This window comes from Pseudoliparis swirei, chromosome 6, assembly GCF_029220125.1.
Source record: "Pseudoliparis swirei isolate HS2019 ecotype Mariana Trench chromosome 6, NWPU_hadal_v1, whole genome shotgun sequence".
In the NCBI taxonomy this organism is placed as follows: Eukaryota; Metazoa; Chordata; class Actinopteri; order Perciformes; family Liparidae; genus Pseudoliparis; species Pseudoliparis swirei.
Genome location: NC_079393.1, coordinates 12,426,511 through 12,444,428, shown reverse-complemented (window position 1 = coordinate 12,444,428; position 17,918 = coordinate 12,426,511). Strand labels below are relative to the sequence as shown.

Sequence of the window (17,918 nt, the reverse complement as noted above, 5' to 3'; positions counted from 1 at the left end):
TAATACACATTACACTTTAACACACACACTTACAGTACCGTGTCTACAGCACTGTTATCCGTTTGTGCACTTTATTGTATTTCATACCATTGTTAATGTAATGTTTAAATTCTTGCATTATGTTGACTCTTGTTTGTCTATCTAATGTACACACCAGACGCCAAGTCAAATTAAATTCTTCGTGTGTCTAACACACATAGCAAATAAATGTTTCTGTCTCTGATTAAATAGCTCCCCCATTGCTTTACTAACAAACTCAAAGCAATGTTTGTTTTATAGATGCTCATAGAGAACACAAGCTAACAACACAACCCTGAGTCCTTGTCTGTACTGTGTAGGACCAATAGTGTACCGGAATCCTTTAGTGTGCTCGTGGTAAACAAAATATACACAGAAATGGTCATTCTTTGCTCCCGGTACCATTAAGGAAGTATCCAGGCTGACAGGCAAGACAGCGCGTGTTACTCCTGCAATCCGTGCACGGTGCTGGACAGGGCAGACACAGACCCCTGCCCCTGTCTTCATAGGTGCTCTGGGGGCAATGCCTACGACACTGGTGTCGGAAACTGCAAAAGAAAAGGTTGATACACAACTAAAAATCAAATACCAACGGATGTGTTAACCAATGATTCATAACAATTAACAAATCATATATCTAAAACCAGAGTTGGCCGTCACAGCTATTAAACAAAAAGAGGCTCCTCTCTCGACAACAAACAGGCAGAACAAAGCAATTGAAATATCAAAGACCTGATGAAAACTATTTTGATTTAATGGCACTTTCAAAGCTCTACAGTGAATGAAATATGATTCTGCTGAAGGCACGCTCTGCCCACATGGACGAGTCTGAGGCCACGTGAAACTGAAACCAGGGAAAAGACAAAACACACCGCATGTAAGAGAAAGTCATGCACTTTGTCAGTCCGCGGCACACCTGCAGCTCTATTGTTGGCTTAAATAGTCCTCAACCAAAAGGTGTACTCAATAAAATATCAGTAAAGACAGCAAACAGACGCCAAAACATAATGTAGGCTGCTTTACTTGAGGCTTATCGTGGTGCTACTCTCTTAAGGCAGAACGTTAATTGGTGTTTTATTTGTAGCCCAGAGGCATGGGGAGATTTAGATCATTAGCCCGTCCTATTAGTCCTTTGGGGCTTAACCGAGCTATTAAACATGAGACAGCTGTCCTAAAAAATAAAAAAATCTAGTCTGAAGGAGCTGAGATATTGGGTTGCATAAATGTCACACATAAAACATTTAAACAAGAATGACTCCTAATTTAGAGACTTAACACTCTAAATGAAACAAGCTAAACAGCAATAATAAGCCACTAACTCATCTAGTTCAACATGCTCTGCAGCCACTTCCCCACATGAGAGACCAATGGCGGTCTCGACGCAATTCCTGCTGCGTTGCCATGGATTTGGTGCTAAGATGCGGTGGTTGTTTGAGAAGGAACAGCTGGAGGCGCCACAGCGTATCCATCAACTCACTCCTACGATCAATTGGTGCAGACCAGGCCCCGTCTCTGGCCTGGAAACACGACACTACTCAAGAATCTACGGGATGTTTAAGAATCCCTCTGTGCAAATATTAGACTATCCATTCCAGGAGAGCACATCATCATGTCCAAAGAAACTTTTGTTTAGGGCTTTTACTCCTCGAATCAGTTAGGAACAAGGTGAGACTATGCTCTTTGTAATCCCTAAAGTTAAGAAAGCTTAAGTAAAAAAACCGTGAAAGAGTTTTATTAAGAGTGAATCACAGGCAATTCTCGATTTAGATGCATTTAGTCCATAGAGATAAAAATAAAAGTCAATAAATACCAAGCATCAGTCATGCTGTGACTCTTTTCAATAGGCGGGTTAGAGAATGACGTCGGCTCCACAGATTCACAGTTGTGCCAAAGCTGTCTGGCGTAAACATTTTTCATTACTACGAGCAAAACCTCCGTAGTGGAAGTGCTGGAAGCTGTCACAATCCATCCCAGTCCTTCCTGCAGTTGATGATCGCCCAATGCTCTATTGGGTTTCTTTTATTGCCGTTTGCCTCACATGGTAGATGTAATAAGTACCACTGCCACAGAAATGACCAATAGGACCTGCTGTTTTGAATCTCTAAAACAATACTGTTGTCGTAAAACTCACAATTTAATTCACAGGAGACAGAGTAGCTCATTGGACCTAGGAAAAGGCAGGGAGAAGTACAGCGAACCCTCTGCTGTGATTCACGGGAGCAGTCAGTGATGGTACACCCTATATAATCACACCTGATACTGGCTATGCTTTCCACTTTGACTTGTTCTCTTTAAACCTCTCCTTCACACACACACAACATAAAAACACACACTGTTAAGTATCTCTGTGAAGCAAACTACTCTTTGGTGCTTAGAGCAAGGCTCAGGTAACGGTGTATGTCTCCAAATGGCAGGTAACCCAACTAACACAAGACCAGGAGGCCCAACCTCAGGGGAGAAGCAGACAATTGAAGGTCTGTTCTACCTCTGTAAGCTCCACGTGATAATGTGCCAACAACAGATATACAGATGAAATGTAGTTTATTGTAGCATGAAGAGAAATGTACAGAATGTATGGAAAGGTATGGCGCATCACCTCACAAACAGCATATTGATTACTCTTCATGTAGAATGGCAAAAGCAATGCAAATAAACACAATTCTGAGGTCATTTAGTTTGAATTACAGGCCAACAGTTTTATGCCTTCGGCAACAAGTCCAGTTGTAGTTCACATCCATGTCTGTCAAAAATGTCATCACTTCATCATTTCCTTTAACCGTCATAATTAGCATATGAACGATTGAGCTATGGACAAAAATGTGTTTTGCGAGGTCACAGTGACCTTTGTCATTTCACACCTAGACTACTGTAACTCTCTCCTGGCAGGTTTACCTGCTATGGCCATCCGACCTCTGCGGAAACATTGGTTCTGGCGTACCGTGCTGCGAACAGATCGGGCCCCGTCTACATCCGGGATATGGTCAAGCCTTCCACCCCGGCACGTTCACTCCGCTCGGCAACAACCAATCGACTTGTGACTCCGTCACTTCGAGCTAATCACTCAACAAAATCCAGACTGTTTTCTGTCCTGGCTCCTCAGTGGTGGAACAAGCTCCCCACTGACATCAGGACAGCAGAAAGTCTCTACATCTTCCGCCGGAAACTAAAAACACATGTTTCCCGACTATACCATGAATAAAAACAGATTAGCACTTCAGTGCAAAAAACATAATCAGCAATTTTGATGATCGATAAATATTGTCTTTATTGAAACAGGCATTTATTTGACTATTTCGTCATTTTATTAATCCGGCGTAATCATACAATTTGTCAATTAATGAAAAATGTTGATTAATAAGATATTTTGTAGCAGCCTTAATAATAAACAGCAGTTATATAAAATAACACCTAATAAAGCATTTGAGATTACTGCAGAAAATATGGAACAGAAAAGTGCACACAAGACAATTATAGAAAGAGAAAGAAAACTCACAGAAAGTAACCCTCCACACAGCTGTTGCAGATCTCAGGGTCCTCTGCAAAAATGAGAAACGGTGTTTCGTTAGAACTTGCAGGGAAAAGCATCTTAAATTGTGCACCACTATTATAACCAGTGTTATAAAAAAGACAAAGCCAATACACCTTACATTAGGGAGGGGAAATGATGGTGTTGTTAGTATTGTTTTCATGTGTGACTTGCCTGTGGAACATGTTTTGCAGCCCATCTCACAATCAATGCACTCTCCTGTATCCGGGTCCTGCACCTGCCCTAAAACCCCAAAATCAAACATAATGACATTGAATGACTTACTTTTAAGCTACAGCCAAGCCAGAAACTATACTTTACATTTACCTATGACACAGGACTCCGTTTGGCAGACTCCATTTAGGAGTTTGTAGTGTTCCCGACATTTAGCACATATGTTGCCATCTGTGCAAAGTTCACAATTGGCTATGCAGGGGAGACAGGCATAGTGACCCCTGTCAGGATAGAGTCCCCGGGGACAGTGTGTTCGACAGCGACCTTGGTGAAGGAAACGTTCCTGTCCCTCTTCATCTGAGGAGGAAGAGGAGGACGACACAGGGGATGTGTTAATATAAATCCTACTGTATTTCCTCTTCGGATGAAGATTCCATTAGCCATACGGAACTTCTGCCAGGAAACGCCCTTTCCAAAAATCTGGACTCTTCTGAAAATGGAAATCAATGAGCTTCTCAAAATAAAGTACAGCCAAATGGCCCAAACAATTACATGGATAGAAAGACGGATAAAAGGACATGCTGCTAATTGTGATAAAGTTCAGTGTCTTCAGCACTTAACACATTGCAGGAATCTAAAACAGAATATAGTAGCTGAACAAATGGATGTAAAAGCCAAGAGCAATATCATGAACTGATGGCTGCATCATATGTTGACTGTAGGCCTGCAAATAACAATATCACAGTTTGATGATGCTCCAACTAATACAAGCAAAGGCAATCAGAGGCAGAGGAGAGATCAGAGCTATTGGCAAAGACAGAGGCGGAGTCTTCTATTGGCTCTAATGATTAATTCTCTGCCACCTGCCACTAGCCTAGCTATGGCACCCGAGGCCTCTCTGGAAGCATCCGAGTTAAAGCATTGTCTCATTGTTGCACTTGTGTGAGACAGGGAGGAAAGGGGCCACAAGCTGCTGCTGCTGCCTTTTCAGCCCTTCCACTTCCCAGAGACTCCACCTCAGCATTCACAGAGAACAAACAGAGCATGAGGAAAGTAGTCTTCTTGCTTTTGAAGTTGGTTCAGATAGAACATTATTACACAAATATAGTACTAACTACTTTATCGTCAAGTCTACACAACAACAAATATCATAAATAATCATTTAAATACAGTTAGTAAAAAAAGAAAAGCTCAGTGTGAATGTCAAAAGACATCTTAAAAGAAAGAGGTATGTGTAAGAGAAAGAGAGGCGTTCTGGTTGTGCAGGTTAAGCCCAGTGAACTGCAACAGTAATACTTCTAGCCCAAGGGGATATTTTTTCCTTTTCCTCTGATTAACAAAGGCCCCATTCTAACATGATCAGATTACACTCTGAAAGCTCGGGAGAAAAATGATCACACCTTCATTTCTTACCTATTTCAAAAGCTGCCCCTGTGACAGAAAAATCCAACCCAAAAAGTTCTACAGACAATCTCCGACTGTTTAACAGTGTTAAATGGTAAACTAGAGCTGCATGTTCCTCTTCTTATTCAAAAGCCCACAATGCTGCTTTAGTAATCATTAAATAGAGCTGCTTTGAAAAAAGAAACTCCACCTCTCTTTCAGATGGATTAATGAGTCTGTAACATGGCTTTGTTTTTAAATCAGGCATCTGTGACGCCTCCCAAAAAAACGTAATAATAATAATAATCAAAACAGAGAAATTATATCAGCAAATTGCAAAGAATTCATATCATATTTGCACAGCTCGTAGAGAAATGCGTCATTTGATGAAGGATATTGTCTAACTTCGATGAAGCCTTTGTTTAGCTGGCAGTAATGTATTTTACGCCCTTACATAACAATATGCAAAACATCACTTTAAAAAAACAACAACAACTGTTAAAGTAAATCACCGGCAAATAAAAGCTTGAACTCTTATATAATTAGTCTCTTCCTTTGGAAAAAACAACCGTGATTTCAGCCGTGTTCAAAGTACGTGTGCAGGACATTTGACTCACCGACTCCACAGGTAGTGCATTCAAACAGCTCGTGCCCGTCGCACTCGGAGCAGGTGGGATGGCAGAGCACACACTGGCTCTTCAGCAGAAACTGCCCGCTCAGGCACGGAGACGAGGGTTTACAGCCAATAAATCCGACACAGCGGAGGACGACGAGGAACGCGGCGACGGACCGCATGGCTGTTCCCGAGACCCTTTCACTGGAAGTGAGAAAAACAAGCAAGCCCGAGTCTCCAAAGACGCAGCGTCCGTGCAGCAGGTGCGCTGGCGCATCGAGCTGTGAACCAGCCCAGAAATAACTCGCAGGACCAGTTTCGCTCAAGTGAGGCACTGGACAATGAGCGTGGACTGCGGCCAGCGTTTAGTGGAAGAAGAAGAACAGAGGAGACCAACCTGGTTTCTGTGTGGCAATAGACTATGAACAGTGAATGAGCCTCAACAAACCCACATGCATTATGTCTCAAAATAATAAGTGAGTTGAGTGTCTGTTTGCAAAGCGTTGGTTGCACGTGTTCAGCCTCCTAATTAGAAACATATGACCTGCGAAATTAGATGAAATATACACTGCAATTAAGTGTTGTGTAGTCTTGTACAATTGTGTTTATAACTAGGTTCACACATTTAGCAAAAACGTGTGCAGCAAGAATGTGTAGGGACATTGGTTGTCTTATTTAAGTTATATAAATAACACATCAAACCGGTGTCCAGTCAGCCAGGAGTTTGTGTAACTTTAAATTCATTCTGCACTGGTTTCAGGATTCATGTGACGCTGGCTAACTACATTTTAGATTAATTAATTAATTTCAGCAAGGACTTAAATGAATGCATAGGAGAAAATAAAATTCGTAGGAGACTTATCTTTGTTTTATAGGCCACTTCTTGAGCACTATTTTGCTTCTCGGAAGAATAATGTGAAACGTGCATTGCTTACCTCGTGGTCCTGTTCTAACAGCCTTACCGGTAATTGTGTACAACTCTGATACACACCGAACGAGCATTTGTTTCCTATGCAATATATTAATAAAAGTCCAAAGCCACTATATGCCTCGGGCTTTGGTAAAAAAATAAAATAAAAAGAAGTTGAAGTGATGGCACAGCGGCCTCTCGCGGCTCTTTCCCGGATGTGTGCATCCGAGGGCGTGAGCCGAACGTCTTCACCCGCCGACGTCACGCGGCAGCGGCTGCTGGAGGAGGCGTGGCCTTGTTCTGCTGCAGCGGAGAAATATGACATGGGGATGAGCGAGAGAGAGAGGGGGAGAGACAGCCTGACAGGAATTAACGGCTCGACAGCGGTCTGGACCGAAAACCTGAGGACGGGGAGCAATGAAACCAGAACGGTAAGAGACGGATCTGTGTTTTAGATCATTCCCCCACATACGGCGCCTCAGGCCGATTCACGGCTCGGTTGAGAGCGAACACAATGGGCTACCACTGCAGACAGGTGCACCTGCCTTTATGCCAGTACGTGCTTAGATGCATTCAACTTCAGTTTCCGTGCGAATACCTTTTTATTTTAGCTCGAAGGCAAATGCATCGAGGCCCCACATCTTATCGACGGATTGGGACGAGACGTTAGCCGTAGTGTGAGAGTTAAATGCTGTAAACATGGATGTGGTCTTCAATGTGTATGCTTAGTCACAGACCTTTGTGATGTAGAAACATACAGTAGCATATGAAATACAAATCTGAGAGAGCTGAGTATATTATTTTGTGATGGTGGCACATCCTAAAACAAAAAAAGCCTGGGTTATTAGCTTATTATTCTTTTTACAGACATGACATTTACATATCATCACAGTGTATGTTGGGCCAGATGGCTGAACATGTACATGGTGATGGAATATGTTTCATATAGTAAATCAGTTTCACTCTTGGCTATCTGATCATCTTAAAATATAACCTTACAATAACTGAAAATACCACTGCCTGGTTAAATTCTAGTGCCAATATATGCTTCTTTTATTGTTGGCCTGGTTCACAATATCTACCACATATGTCTGCCTGTAAAGATGGTGAGGCCAATTCTTTGCTATGGTATTTTAAAACCATCTTCCTGTCCCCTGACAAAGACCTACATAATAAAAGATTTAATATGTCATTAACATCAGATTATATTTGAGCTGGGTACAACACTAGTAAAATGAACTCCATGGTCATTTTGAGGATGATGATGTACATCATATCAACTGGTTTGCTGTCTAACAACATATTCTGACACCTATTAACCCTGTCCGATTGCTGCACTTGGACATATGGGATTGTCAGCTGATCGTATAGTCGAGTCTGATTTTGGAGACAGCTTGTATAGATAGGCAGAGATACAAACAGGGCCCAAAGCTGCCAGGCCATGCCAGGCCATGCCAGCTCCACAGAGGGCTTTAGTGCAGCAGGGCACTGGCGAGAGGGCGCTTGGCACCTGATCAGTTACCACAGTGAATTCTGTTCCTGTCACTGGCAATTAGCTACAGAAAAGCACAGCAGAGATGACGGTTGTTGTTGAACCCAGTTGGGCTTTCATGTCACTGTGGCAGTGCCGCTTTATCAAGGGGCTTGTTGACTGATGCAAAATGATATTCCTTGGCAAACATCTGTGCCACTATACTATACTTCAAAAAACGTTACACTCATAAGCTTTAAAGTAAAAAACAAAAACAAAACACTGGTTGCATCTTTAGAGTGGCTCTTCAAGTTGACATTCATACATATGTTGCACCAAAGGGCCAAGCAGCAATGATGGTGTCCTTTTCATCCGGTATAATTAGGCACAAATCGAACAGAACAATCACGGTAAATCACCACGCAAACCCTAAAAATCACCTGGGAAGGGGGCTTAAATATCTTGTTTCCTTTTAAACAAATTCAATGTCTCCATTCCTGATTCCCCCAAAGTGTTGTCCTTCAGAGGACATGAAATGAGTCAAGTGCCCCTGTAATCATGGCCCAATCACTGCACGGCTCTGAAGTTGGCCCTGTTCTTCAGACATCTCTACAGGTGGGATAGCAATGTTAAGTGTTCTGTCTGCCGGCTGAGGAGGTCAGCTAGAGGCCATGGAGGCAGACACAGGGGCTCCTCTCGCACATCAAAACAGGGTGGGTGGGTGGGTTCCAGAGTCACTGCACTGTGGTCACATGTGAGCCTGTACATCGGCCTTGATGTTGGACAGGTATTTTTGGGAAAATTGGTTTCCAACCTTTTCTCAGATGTGTTTGTGAATGTGTGGCATCATGAAATAAACCTCCAAATCACAGACATATTAAGTGGTAAGCTTTGTGTCATGAAGTTGTAATAAATCCTTACACTAGCATTACCTTCTCTGCTGTGGTAAAGGATTCAACCACAGAAGTCTTGTAATATTTTTACTGCAGACACCATTAACCATGATTTATGAACGTTTTTATTATTAATCTAGATTTTACAGCTTCTGCAAGGTCAGTCTGTTTTTTTATTTTTTTACATTTGTTTTTTAGTTTTTGATGTCCAAATCTCTAAAGAGGTGAATAGGGGATTCTACTTGGCCTCTAACCATATACCTATACTTTTCTGAAAAGATTTTTGGATGCCTGGACTTCAGCCGGATGTCATCTTTTATATTTCATGCCACAGTGAGGAATTGTAGTAACCCAAGTATGAATTCTCCTTTTTTGATTGCAATGTGATTGAAAGGTTTATTATAATCACAATGTACTGCCCCTGAAGACACGAAAGAGGTAGCTTTTATGGCTATTATAATAATAATAGTAAAATAATATGCAATCATGGCTATTATGGTGTAGCGTAGATAGTGACTATTAAGGTGCCAGTAAACCCGGATCTTGAACATCTTTATGATAACCAAGTTTGGTGTTTTGCATTGAATTTGCTTCTCTTTTTTTTTTTTTTTACAGTTGCACATATTAAACTCTCATTACTAATGTGAAGATGTTGTGATCAAGACGGTCACTATTTGACAGAAAGAGACCACAGTGTGTTTGTGTGTAACAAAAGCCTTTTCTCATTCATTAAATCAAACATTCAGCAAAAGGAGTTGGATGTTACATTTAGCCAAAAAGATATCCTCTGTGACAGACACTGTGTGTGCGTGTGTGTGTGTGTGTGTCTGTGCGCCTCTCGCACCTAATTGCATTTGTGTTGCTTCACGTCTGGTGCTGAGTCTGGGAGCAGGCTGGCTGCTGGAGAAGTCTGTCATTATGACATTCCCCCCAAAAGGCCATTGGGCACCGCCATCCCCTGTCCAGCCTCGAATCAGCAAGGGAGCAGTTTCTAAATCAAACAGAACACTGTTGCACAGGATACCCTTGGTGACTCAATTTAGATTCATCCAGGCCCACAGCGTAGGTCATTTTCATTCATTCAGGAAAAGAGGTCAGGCCTCACTGCAAAACTCAGCTGCATTTGTTTGAAATTCAATGTATCTCCATTTTGTCTGCAGTTTATTTCCGTTGAAGGAAATATAAAAAAGGAAAGGCAGGTTAGATGCCACCCTGAGAATAGAGGAGCATTAGCACTCTTGTTCAGCTTGCTTTCTACGTCATTCATTTTCTTAAGTAGAGAAAATGAATGCTCTGCTGTTTGTCACTGTCACTACCCTTCCTTTCATCTTTTCCTTTCTCAGCTGGAGTGATGTACTCTTCATTGTCTCCTTTCTGGTGAGAGGACGAACAAAATATCTGAAAAAACTCGAGAGGGTCAAGAAGTACAGTAGCCTATTGTTTTGTACACTATATTTATCTTATGAAGGTTTGCAGGGAACTTTTTTTGATGTCACCTAATTTAAACAGTAATACAGTTGCACATACTTTACAGATATATATTAATTTCACAGGAATATGTGGTGCTCCGATTATTTACCATGCAGCTATACTTACCTCCCACTGCTGTATGCCTGTCTCACACACTTGCATAAGCTTATTGAAGACCCCAACCCACCTACATACTTTCTCCACTGTGGGGTCTGAACCCAGAGTGAGGTCACTTGACATTTTGGAGTCTTTAAAAAAAAATTGGTTTGGTTTTCAGGTTAGTTTGTGTGTCAGCGTGACTACAGAAGGTCTACTGGCCTGATTTTCATAACACTTGATGGAAGGGAGTAGCATGGGCTTCGTACCGCAAAGATTATTATAAAATTATCAATTGGTCGAATAAAAAAAGTGGCATATGTAAAAAAAAAACTAATATTGCATATTAAACCTCTGATTTAACTAACTTGGATTTGTTCAAAACAAGCCCATTCAAAGTATACATATTAAATAACAAAAATCCTCTTCAATTGCATCAGACCATAGGCTGTCCCAGATCAGTTAATAATTCAAATAATCCATCTCTGTTGGTTCTTAAACCCTTTGAACTAAAAAAAGGAAACATACGTATCCGTGTCAGTTACTGGTCTGACACGTCTTTTCTTCGGCTGAATACCTTTCTGTGGTTGCACTTAGGCCAGTTTGGAGAACACAAGTCAGACAAAGTTACTTTTTTATCCAAGAGGCCAATGTAAAAGTGTCAGGCTTGGACCCATTCATCTCTCAAACTGTTATTTGATGTCTTTTGCCTGTGGGCCTTTTGGGGGGAAAAGTACATCCAGTAATGGGAGTAAATGACATTTGCATCGGATTCAAAGTATCTCTGTATCCTGGCTCTGGTCAAGTGTGCTTTGACTTAAATTGGTTGTTGCAGTTAGCATCAGTTCTATTTGGATAGCTTATCGTTGGTCCTTCAGCTAAACTGACCACAGTAAAGATGAGCTTACACTGGCCATGGGTAGATTTAAAATATGTGTTTTGTTCAGATTCCTGAACATCCAAAATAATTTTCTCGCCAACAAAGACTCTTACAGTTCAGCTCATGCTACTTGTAGAAAAGTATTTCGCATGAAAGGCGTCTAAATGCAACTGTGCATGTCTAACAAACCAAGTAGCAGAATCATTAGGCCAATTCAATGAATTTTGAAATGGTTTGCTTTGGTATACCTTTTCCAAGAAAATGCTAATATTTTTCAATTTCGCCAGTAAACATCCATGTCTCCCAAAAGGTGAGGAAAAACTGAGTATTACTTCCAGCCCGCTGAAGTGACCGAGATGTTCCAAATAGGGAAATGTATTTCTGAAAAGGATTGTGACCAGATGAGTGCAATAATGCCTTTGCGTATGTATCACTTTGTTTTTAATGTTTGGTTGAATTTTATGGATGCACACAACAGTCAAAAACAAAGGTAGTAACACCTGTGTTGTCAACCGTGTTAAACTCAATACTGAAATTCAAAAACGTTGGTGTCTTCTTAAACTTCACAGGGGTGAGCAAACTACAGACCAGTACCAAACTCATAACTATAATTATGAATCTACCTCTTTGTGACTGCACCCACCTACAAATTGCACCACAGGTGTTGTTATCCTTAATACCTGCCTTACCTTGTCGCTAAAGGACCCCAGAAAGCGGTGCTGGCTGAAGGAAGCGATAAACCCGTTCATTATTTGTGGTAATTGGTAACTAGAAAAAAAGAGGTCATATATTATCACAGCATTATTGTGTTTTAGTCAGAAAAATCTTTTATTTAAAAAAAATTATTATTAATATTATTATTGTTCTGGAGCCAACTGGTTTCTGGGTTTTCATGTCTTTTTTCTTCAGATACTAAATTGAGAACAAGGTCATGATATTGCCTTCTCTGCCTACATACAGTCAATCCAACACTGTACACACAGATTCTGTGAGATGTAGAGTCTGAGCTATATAACGGGTGTCAAAACAAACTCTTTTAGTGTTTCCTTTTTTATTGGATATGTGGCGATAATACCTTCTTATCTTTGGGGGTCATTGTAGGGCATCATAGCAACCCTATAATTGAAGCACAGTTTCAGCTGATTACAATTATTGTAATTCCTTGATTTTTCTGTGCATCTCCGATGCTTGTTTAAGAAAAAGCTACGGCAGTAGGTGATCTAGCCACCCTGGCATTGTGCACTGCTTTGCAGTAAATGCTCTTTTACTGTTTGTGTGTGTGTGTGTGGGGGGGTTAGAGGAGACATCATTATAACCTTTCAGATGTAAAAAATACACATGTACAGTAACATTCCACCCCCCTGAGATGGAGCATTTCGACCAGCTATCATACATATATCTTCAGGCTACATGTAGGTCTTTGAGCTGGGGAGTACGGTGGAAGAAAGCAAAAATATTCTGGGTTCAACACTTGAGAGGACACCAACCCTCAGCAAAAACTCAAATAGGACATACCAGCTGGTTTCAGCTCTGTTTTTCTCACGTGAAGATAAGTATTCAGATACCAAGCAGTTCTTACATGCAACCTCCTAGCTCGCCTGCTAGAAACCTTTTCTTCAATGTCATTAATACACCTCACACTGGCTGCTCAGTGTAATTTATATCCACAGTGGGGTCATTTCTGTCTTCTTCAAACCAAATGCAGGAACCTCCTTCTTTGGTAAGGCTTTGATCTCTGTTCACAGCCGTCTGCTTGCGGTTTTCTGACAAACGGCCCAGTCGGGATGGTTGCTGGAGAGAATGACATTTTAAGGGGTTACGATCTTGTTCTGTGCCCCTCAGCAACCAGCTCTTTGTCTGGGTGCTCGCTGCAGACAGCTGAGCTGCAGCTCTGTTAGAACTGAAGGTCTGACCCGACTGTAAGATCAGACCGAAGAATTGTCAGTTGCTTCATTACATGGATGTATTGCTTGTGCTGTCGATAATGAACATTGCCTTTAAGATATATGATGTCGTTTTTGTGTCTGTAGATAATAGAAAATACAGGTGAAGTTGTAAAATGTCTCATTTTGTATTCATAGCTTGTGCTTCTCCACTTCTTCCCAAATACTGAAAGGCATTCTAGGACCACTCAGGACTCGGGTGCACAGTGCCGTGCTTATGCTCTCCACTGCAGCATTAATTGAAATTTGCCTCAAATATTAATACAATGATACATTTTGTACAAATTGACAACAACTCTGCCCTCCATGCATATGCTGTGCTGTCAGCGTGAAGCGCAGCAACGAGATGCAAAGTGACATTATTGCTTCCAGCAGCATCTTTCTTTTAGCATGTTAGGGGCCGATGCACAGACGTCTGACTTTTCTTTAAGTTTATAGATGGATTGAGAAAGAGAGGTTTTTATGGGAGTTTCAGAGCGTGTGCATGGCTTGATTACAGACTCCACTAGAGAGGTTAAGACTTTGGAGTGTTACACTCTCTTTGTGTCTTGATTAGTGTTTGTCCTTCCACAGTCATTTCTCACTATTGGTCTCTCAATCTTCTTGGCACTGGAAGCAGGGGCTCAGTATTGATTTCTTAGGGTGCTCTGAGGTCACAGACAATAAATGCCCTTTGTAGGTCCTGAATGCAGTGGAGGTCCCGCTATGGAATGGAGCATAATGGATGGATAAGGAGTGATTCGGCACACTCCCAGGTGGTGACAGGCGAGAAAGACAGACGTAGATGGAGCTCTCAGAAATCAAAATGGCCTAATTTGATGAGCTGGTGCAGGGTGCAGAGCTCTCTCTTTGGCATGTCGTCTCAGGCACCGGTGGAAACACACCATACATTCCACAGGCCCGCCTATCATCGTCTAGATGGCGGCGTAACATTCTGTACATGCACACGTCTGCTGGCCTGAGCACTGGTGAGGAACATACACAATCAGCACAAGTACAAACTTGCCACTGTGACTGCAGGAGGAGGAGAGACAGAGATTGAGGCTAACGGACTGACTGATGTGAAGGCTGAATAGTAAGTGGTGCTTCCAGTCTGCCTTGAACTCCACTGATTGAATCGTGTGCTGTCAAGCAAGGACTTCGAAATAGTTGAAGTGCTTAGTTTGTGGTTTGGTTTGACATCATAATATCCCATTACATGAATGTTCCATGCCACTTAAGTGTGCTATGTTATGAAGCATGCTAATGGGATGTTTTGAATATTCGGTACTGATGCAAGGTGGAAATGATTTAATTCCGTTGAATTGTGTTTGTTACTTCAAAATACAATTTCCCCAAGTCTAATGTAGCAGTGTTTTGAATTGCTGTATTTACTTTCTGTTTCTGTCACCATTTATTCAATGACATCAGTAGAGCAACAACATTGTTTTAAAACTGATTGTTTTAAAATGATTTAAGGAAATATATGATATTTTTCTTCTGTGCACAGGCCTGTGAATAAGTACTGGATAAGAATGAATGCCATCTTTTATTAGCTGTCTTCTGTGTTTTGGCAGCCCTTTGTGGCACTTGCTATGTTGGCTTTGCGATTGGTAAACACACAGAGGGCAGACTGAGTAGTAAACATGCAATTGTTATTTTTTTTGCATACGCACATGCACACACACACACATTTGCGTACACACGCCCAACTCTAGAGACGTGTTTATCTACCAGTGTAGAGCACAGCAGTTTGAGTCAGTTGGTGCTTGGCCTGGTACGCAGCTCAGCTCACACTGGTGATGAAGCCACAATGGGCTCAACAGAGCCGCATGTCCAAGCCAGAACGTACAATTTCCTTCTCTGCCTGCCTTGAAAAATCCAAAATATTCTTTTCAATAGAGAAGGGATCAGACTTACTTTAGGTTTGAGTAACTTAATTTGTGTTGAACCAACGAGCCCACATCTTATGTCCAACTTGCTCGACACACTTTTTTCTGGTCTCTTGCCACTATTTCTTTCATCAGGCTCATGTTTCAGGTTTCAAAGGTATTTTTGACTCTGGAATCTCTGCACTGGTGTCAATCATCCTAAAAGCTAGACAATAAAAACCAATAATTACAAATAAAAACATTAAGAACATAGAGCACACATTAAAAGTAGTTCTGAAGAGGTGTGATTTGATTTGTGATTTGAATATGGAAAGGTCTATAACTCATGATTAATAGTCAGCATCACATTTACACTACAATTTGCTCAACTTGCTGTTATTTTAAGTGAAGAACTGCTCTGATTTCAAAAGTACTATTTAAGGCTGTGGTTTAAGTTGCTGTGGTAGATTGTACGACAGAAGACACATGAACATTTTTTACTGTTCGTGTGAATTATGCATGGCACTGAAGGATATTTCAGTCGCACTTAGGATGGCTTTGGCGCTAACTCCTCAGCAGTGAAAGGGTGAAGAGTCGGTTGTGGCAGAATATCCTCTGTCGCTCTGTGTGGCTGCCCTCACACTCTTCTCTCTCAGTTTCCATGCGCGTTTGTCTCCACACACTGATTATCTCATCTCTCTGCCTGCTGTACCATGCAGGATCATCCTCGATCTCAGTAACTCTTCCAATGACCTCCTTCGCGTTTACCGGCATCAGCACGTTTGCTTTTTTTATTCTGTAAAAGCAAAGATCGTGAGGCTGGCTCTGCACTTTCTTTTCTGCGTCAGTGTTGGTGTCACAGAAACATCTGCATCTCGGTTTGAGAAGCTGAAAATGTGATTACGTCTTCAGAAGGTGCAAACTTCTGGCTCATTCAGTAAATGTTTCTGAAGAAGAAATTAGGCAGCTTTATAGGCCACAACTTTCTGTTTCATGGTGATAACTTTGAATATGTATGTGTGTGTTTCAGGATTCTCTGCCTCTCCTCTGCTGCCGCTGAAGCCATGGACTAGAGCTGTGTCTGGTCCTCACAGTCCCACGGTCATCAGATGGCTTTTCAACAACCCTCAGCAAAAATACAGAAAGTATGTGTGATAACTAACAGAAGCAAGTTGAACACAGTCATCCACATTCTCATCGCCAGCTGCTAAATAACACTAAATAGATAAGGCTAGAGGTGTTCAATATTTGTCTAGTTATCAATAAATGAAAACACCAAAACCAACAATGAGTTGATCTTATTATCTCGTGCTGTCTGTGTATGCAAGGACTCATTTACAATGATGTGCTTTATAACTATTAAAAACACACAAATACTGTTCATAAGTACATTACTTGAGTAAATGTTGTACCTTTCACCACTGCATTTTGTGCCATAAATGTTCACAACTAGTACACTACATGTGTCTTCATCCACTATTGAGGATAATCCCTATTCTGAGAATAAAGTAGTTCGAAGAGATTTTAATTTATTAACTCATACTAAATATAAAGTATTGCGCCATTACAAAATATATATATATATATATTTGCATGCAGTTGGAAGAAATAGGCTTCTCATTTGTTAAGAATAAGATAAATATGACAAATCCCGGTCCTGTACAGTAGATATTGTTCTAGTTCACTGTGCCGCTATAATGTCTTCATACTTTGTGGAAGCCAAATACCTCATACGTGTGACAAATATGCAAAATGTCATTACGAGTGAAGGGAAGCTGGACAGTCCCAAATAGAAAAACCTTCGTGAGGGTGTTTCTGAGTCATAACTACCTCCCACAGGGAAAGTGAGCTGAATGAGGCTGTTCTTCTTAGAAAAGATGAGGTCATGAATTATAATGACTTATAATTTCCAGCTATTCCCGTGAGTCGCTTCACACCACTCGACTCAAGAGTGTTTTCCCTGCAAAGCAATGCAGTGAGTCTCACTTTCTTTCATGATTTTAGTTTAGTTTAGTTTGCACAGGTTACATGCTAAATGTTACCCTCTAAAAGAATAGGACATAACATATCGGCTAACTATAAAAACAATCGGACTCTCAGACAAATACATATTATACATATATAATTGTAGTGTTCTACAATTAAAATATTTCAATCATAAACATTTAGTTGATTTCTAAGAAAGAAGTACCAATGAATAGAGAAGTACATAATCTTTGATTGGATAACATGAAGTGTATCGATCATGATCTCTGACCGCTCCAGCACATGCAACACAATGCAAGTGGCTGACAGTAAGTAGGTCAGCTAAACTACAGTTTAAGTGCGGCTTTGACTCATTAATAATGCATAGGATAAAGACTAAAGTTGCTGGGTCTTGAATAAAGATATGTTTCCTCTGATGTCAATAATCAAGTAGTACTCGGGTGTCTTTTTTGTCTGGAGCTTTTCATTTACATGTGATGAGCATGTCTCAAGGAAGGGTCTCACTCCTCTTGAGGTCAAAGCCACAGACCTGAGCAGCCTTCAAACCTCCGGTCTGCATGCACAGAGGCCTGGTGTCCGAGCTGCAAACCCGTGGGTGTTTGTTTCTTCACTGACAGCGCTCTGAACCCAACTCCGCCTCCAGAGGAATGAACGCTATGCAGGGGCTAATTCGTCCCATCGGCCGAGGGAGAGAACACATCGGAG

At 41.2% G+C, this 17,918-nt stretch overlaps 2 protein-coding genes across 5 annotated transcripts in view; one reads left to right on the top strand and one right to left on the bottom strand.

Annotated features, from left to right (window-relative positions):
• The window catches only part of LOC130195590 (proprotein convertase subtilisin/kexin type 5-like), a 39,214-nt gene that overhangs the window by 10,591 nt on the left and 10,705 nt on the right, over positions 1-17,918 (bottom strand). For both annotated transcript variants that reach the window (XM_056417204.1, XM_056417205.1), the window contains exons 2-6: positions 5,719-6,927; positions 3,872-4,075; positions 3,719-3,787; positions 3,512-3,554; positions 421-566 (exon numbers count right to left, since the gene is read on the bottom strand). In XM_056417204.1, coding sequence (XP_056273179.1) covers positions 421-566; positions 3,512-3,554; positions 3,719-3,787; positions 3,872-4,075; positions 5,719-5,896 — 640 coding nt within the window. In that variant the 5' untranslated portion in view covers positions 5,897-6,927. The remainder of the gene's footprint in view (positions 1-420; positions 567-3,511; positions 3,555-3,718; positions 3,788-3,871; positions 4,076-5,718; positions 6,928-17,918) is intronic.
• Positions 6,942-17,918, top strand: part of otud7a (OTU deubiquitinase 7A) — a 30,340-nt gene continuing 19,363 nt past the window's right edge. For 2 of the 3 annotated variants that reach the window (XM_056417208.1, XM_056417207.1), the window contains exons 1-2: positions 6,942-7,055; positions 16,258-16,372. The gene's annotated coding sequence lies outside the window, so the exon portion shown is untranslated. The remainder of the gene's footprint in view (positions 7,056-16,257; positions 16,373-17,918) is intronic. The other variant, XM_056417209.1, reaches the window with a different exon arrangement.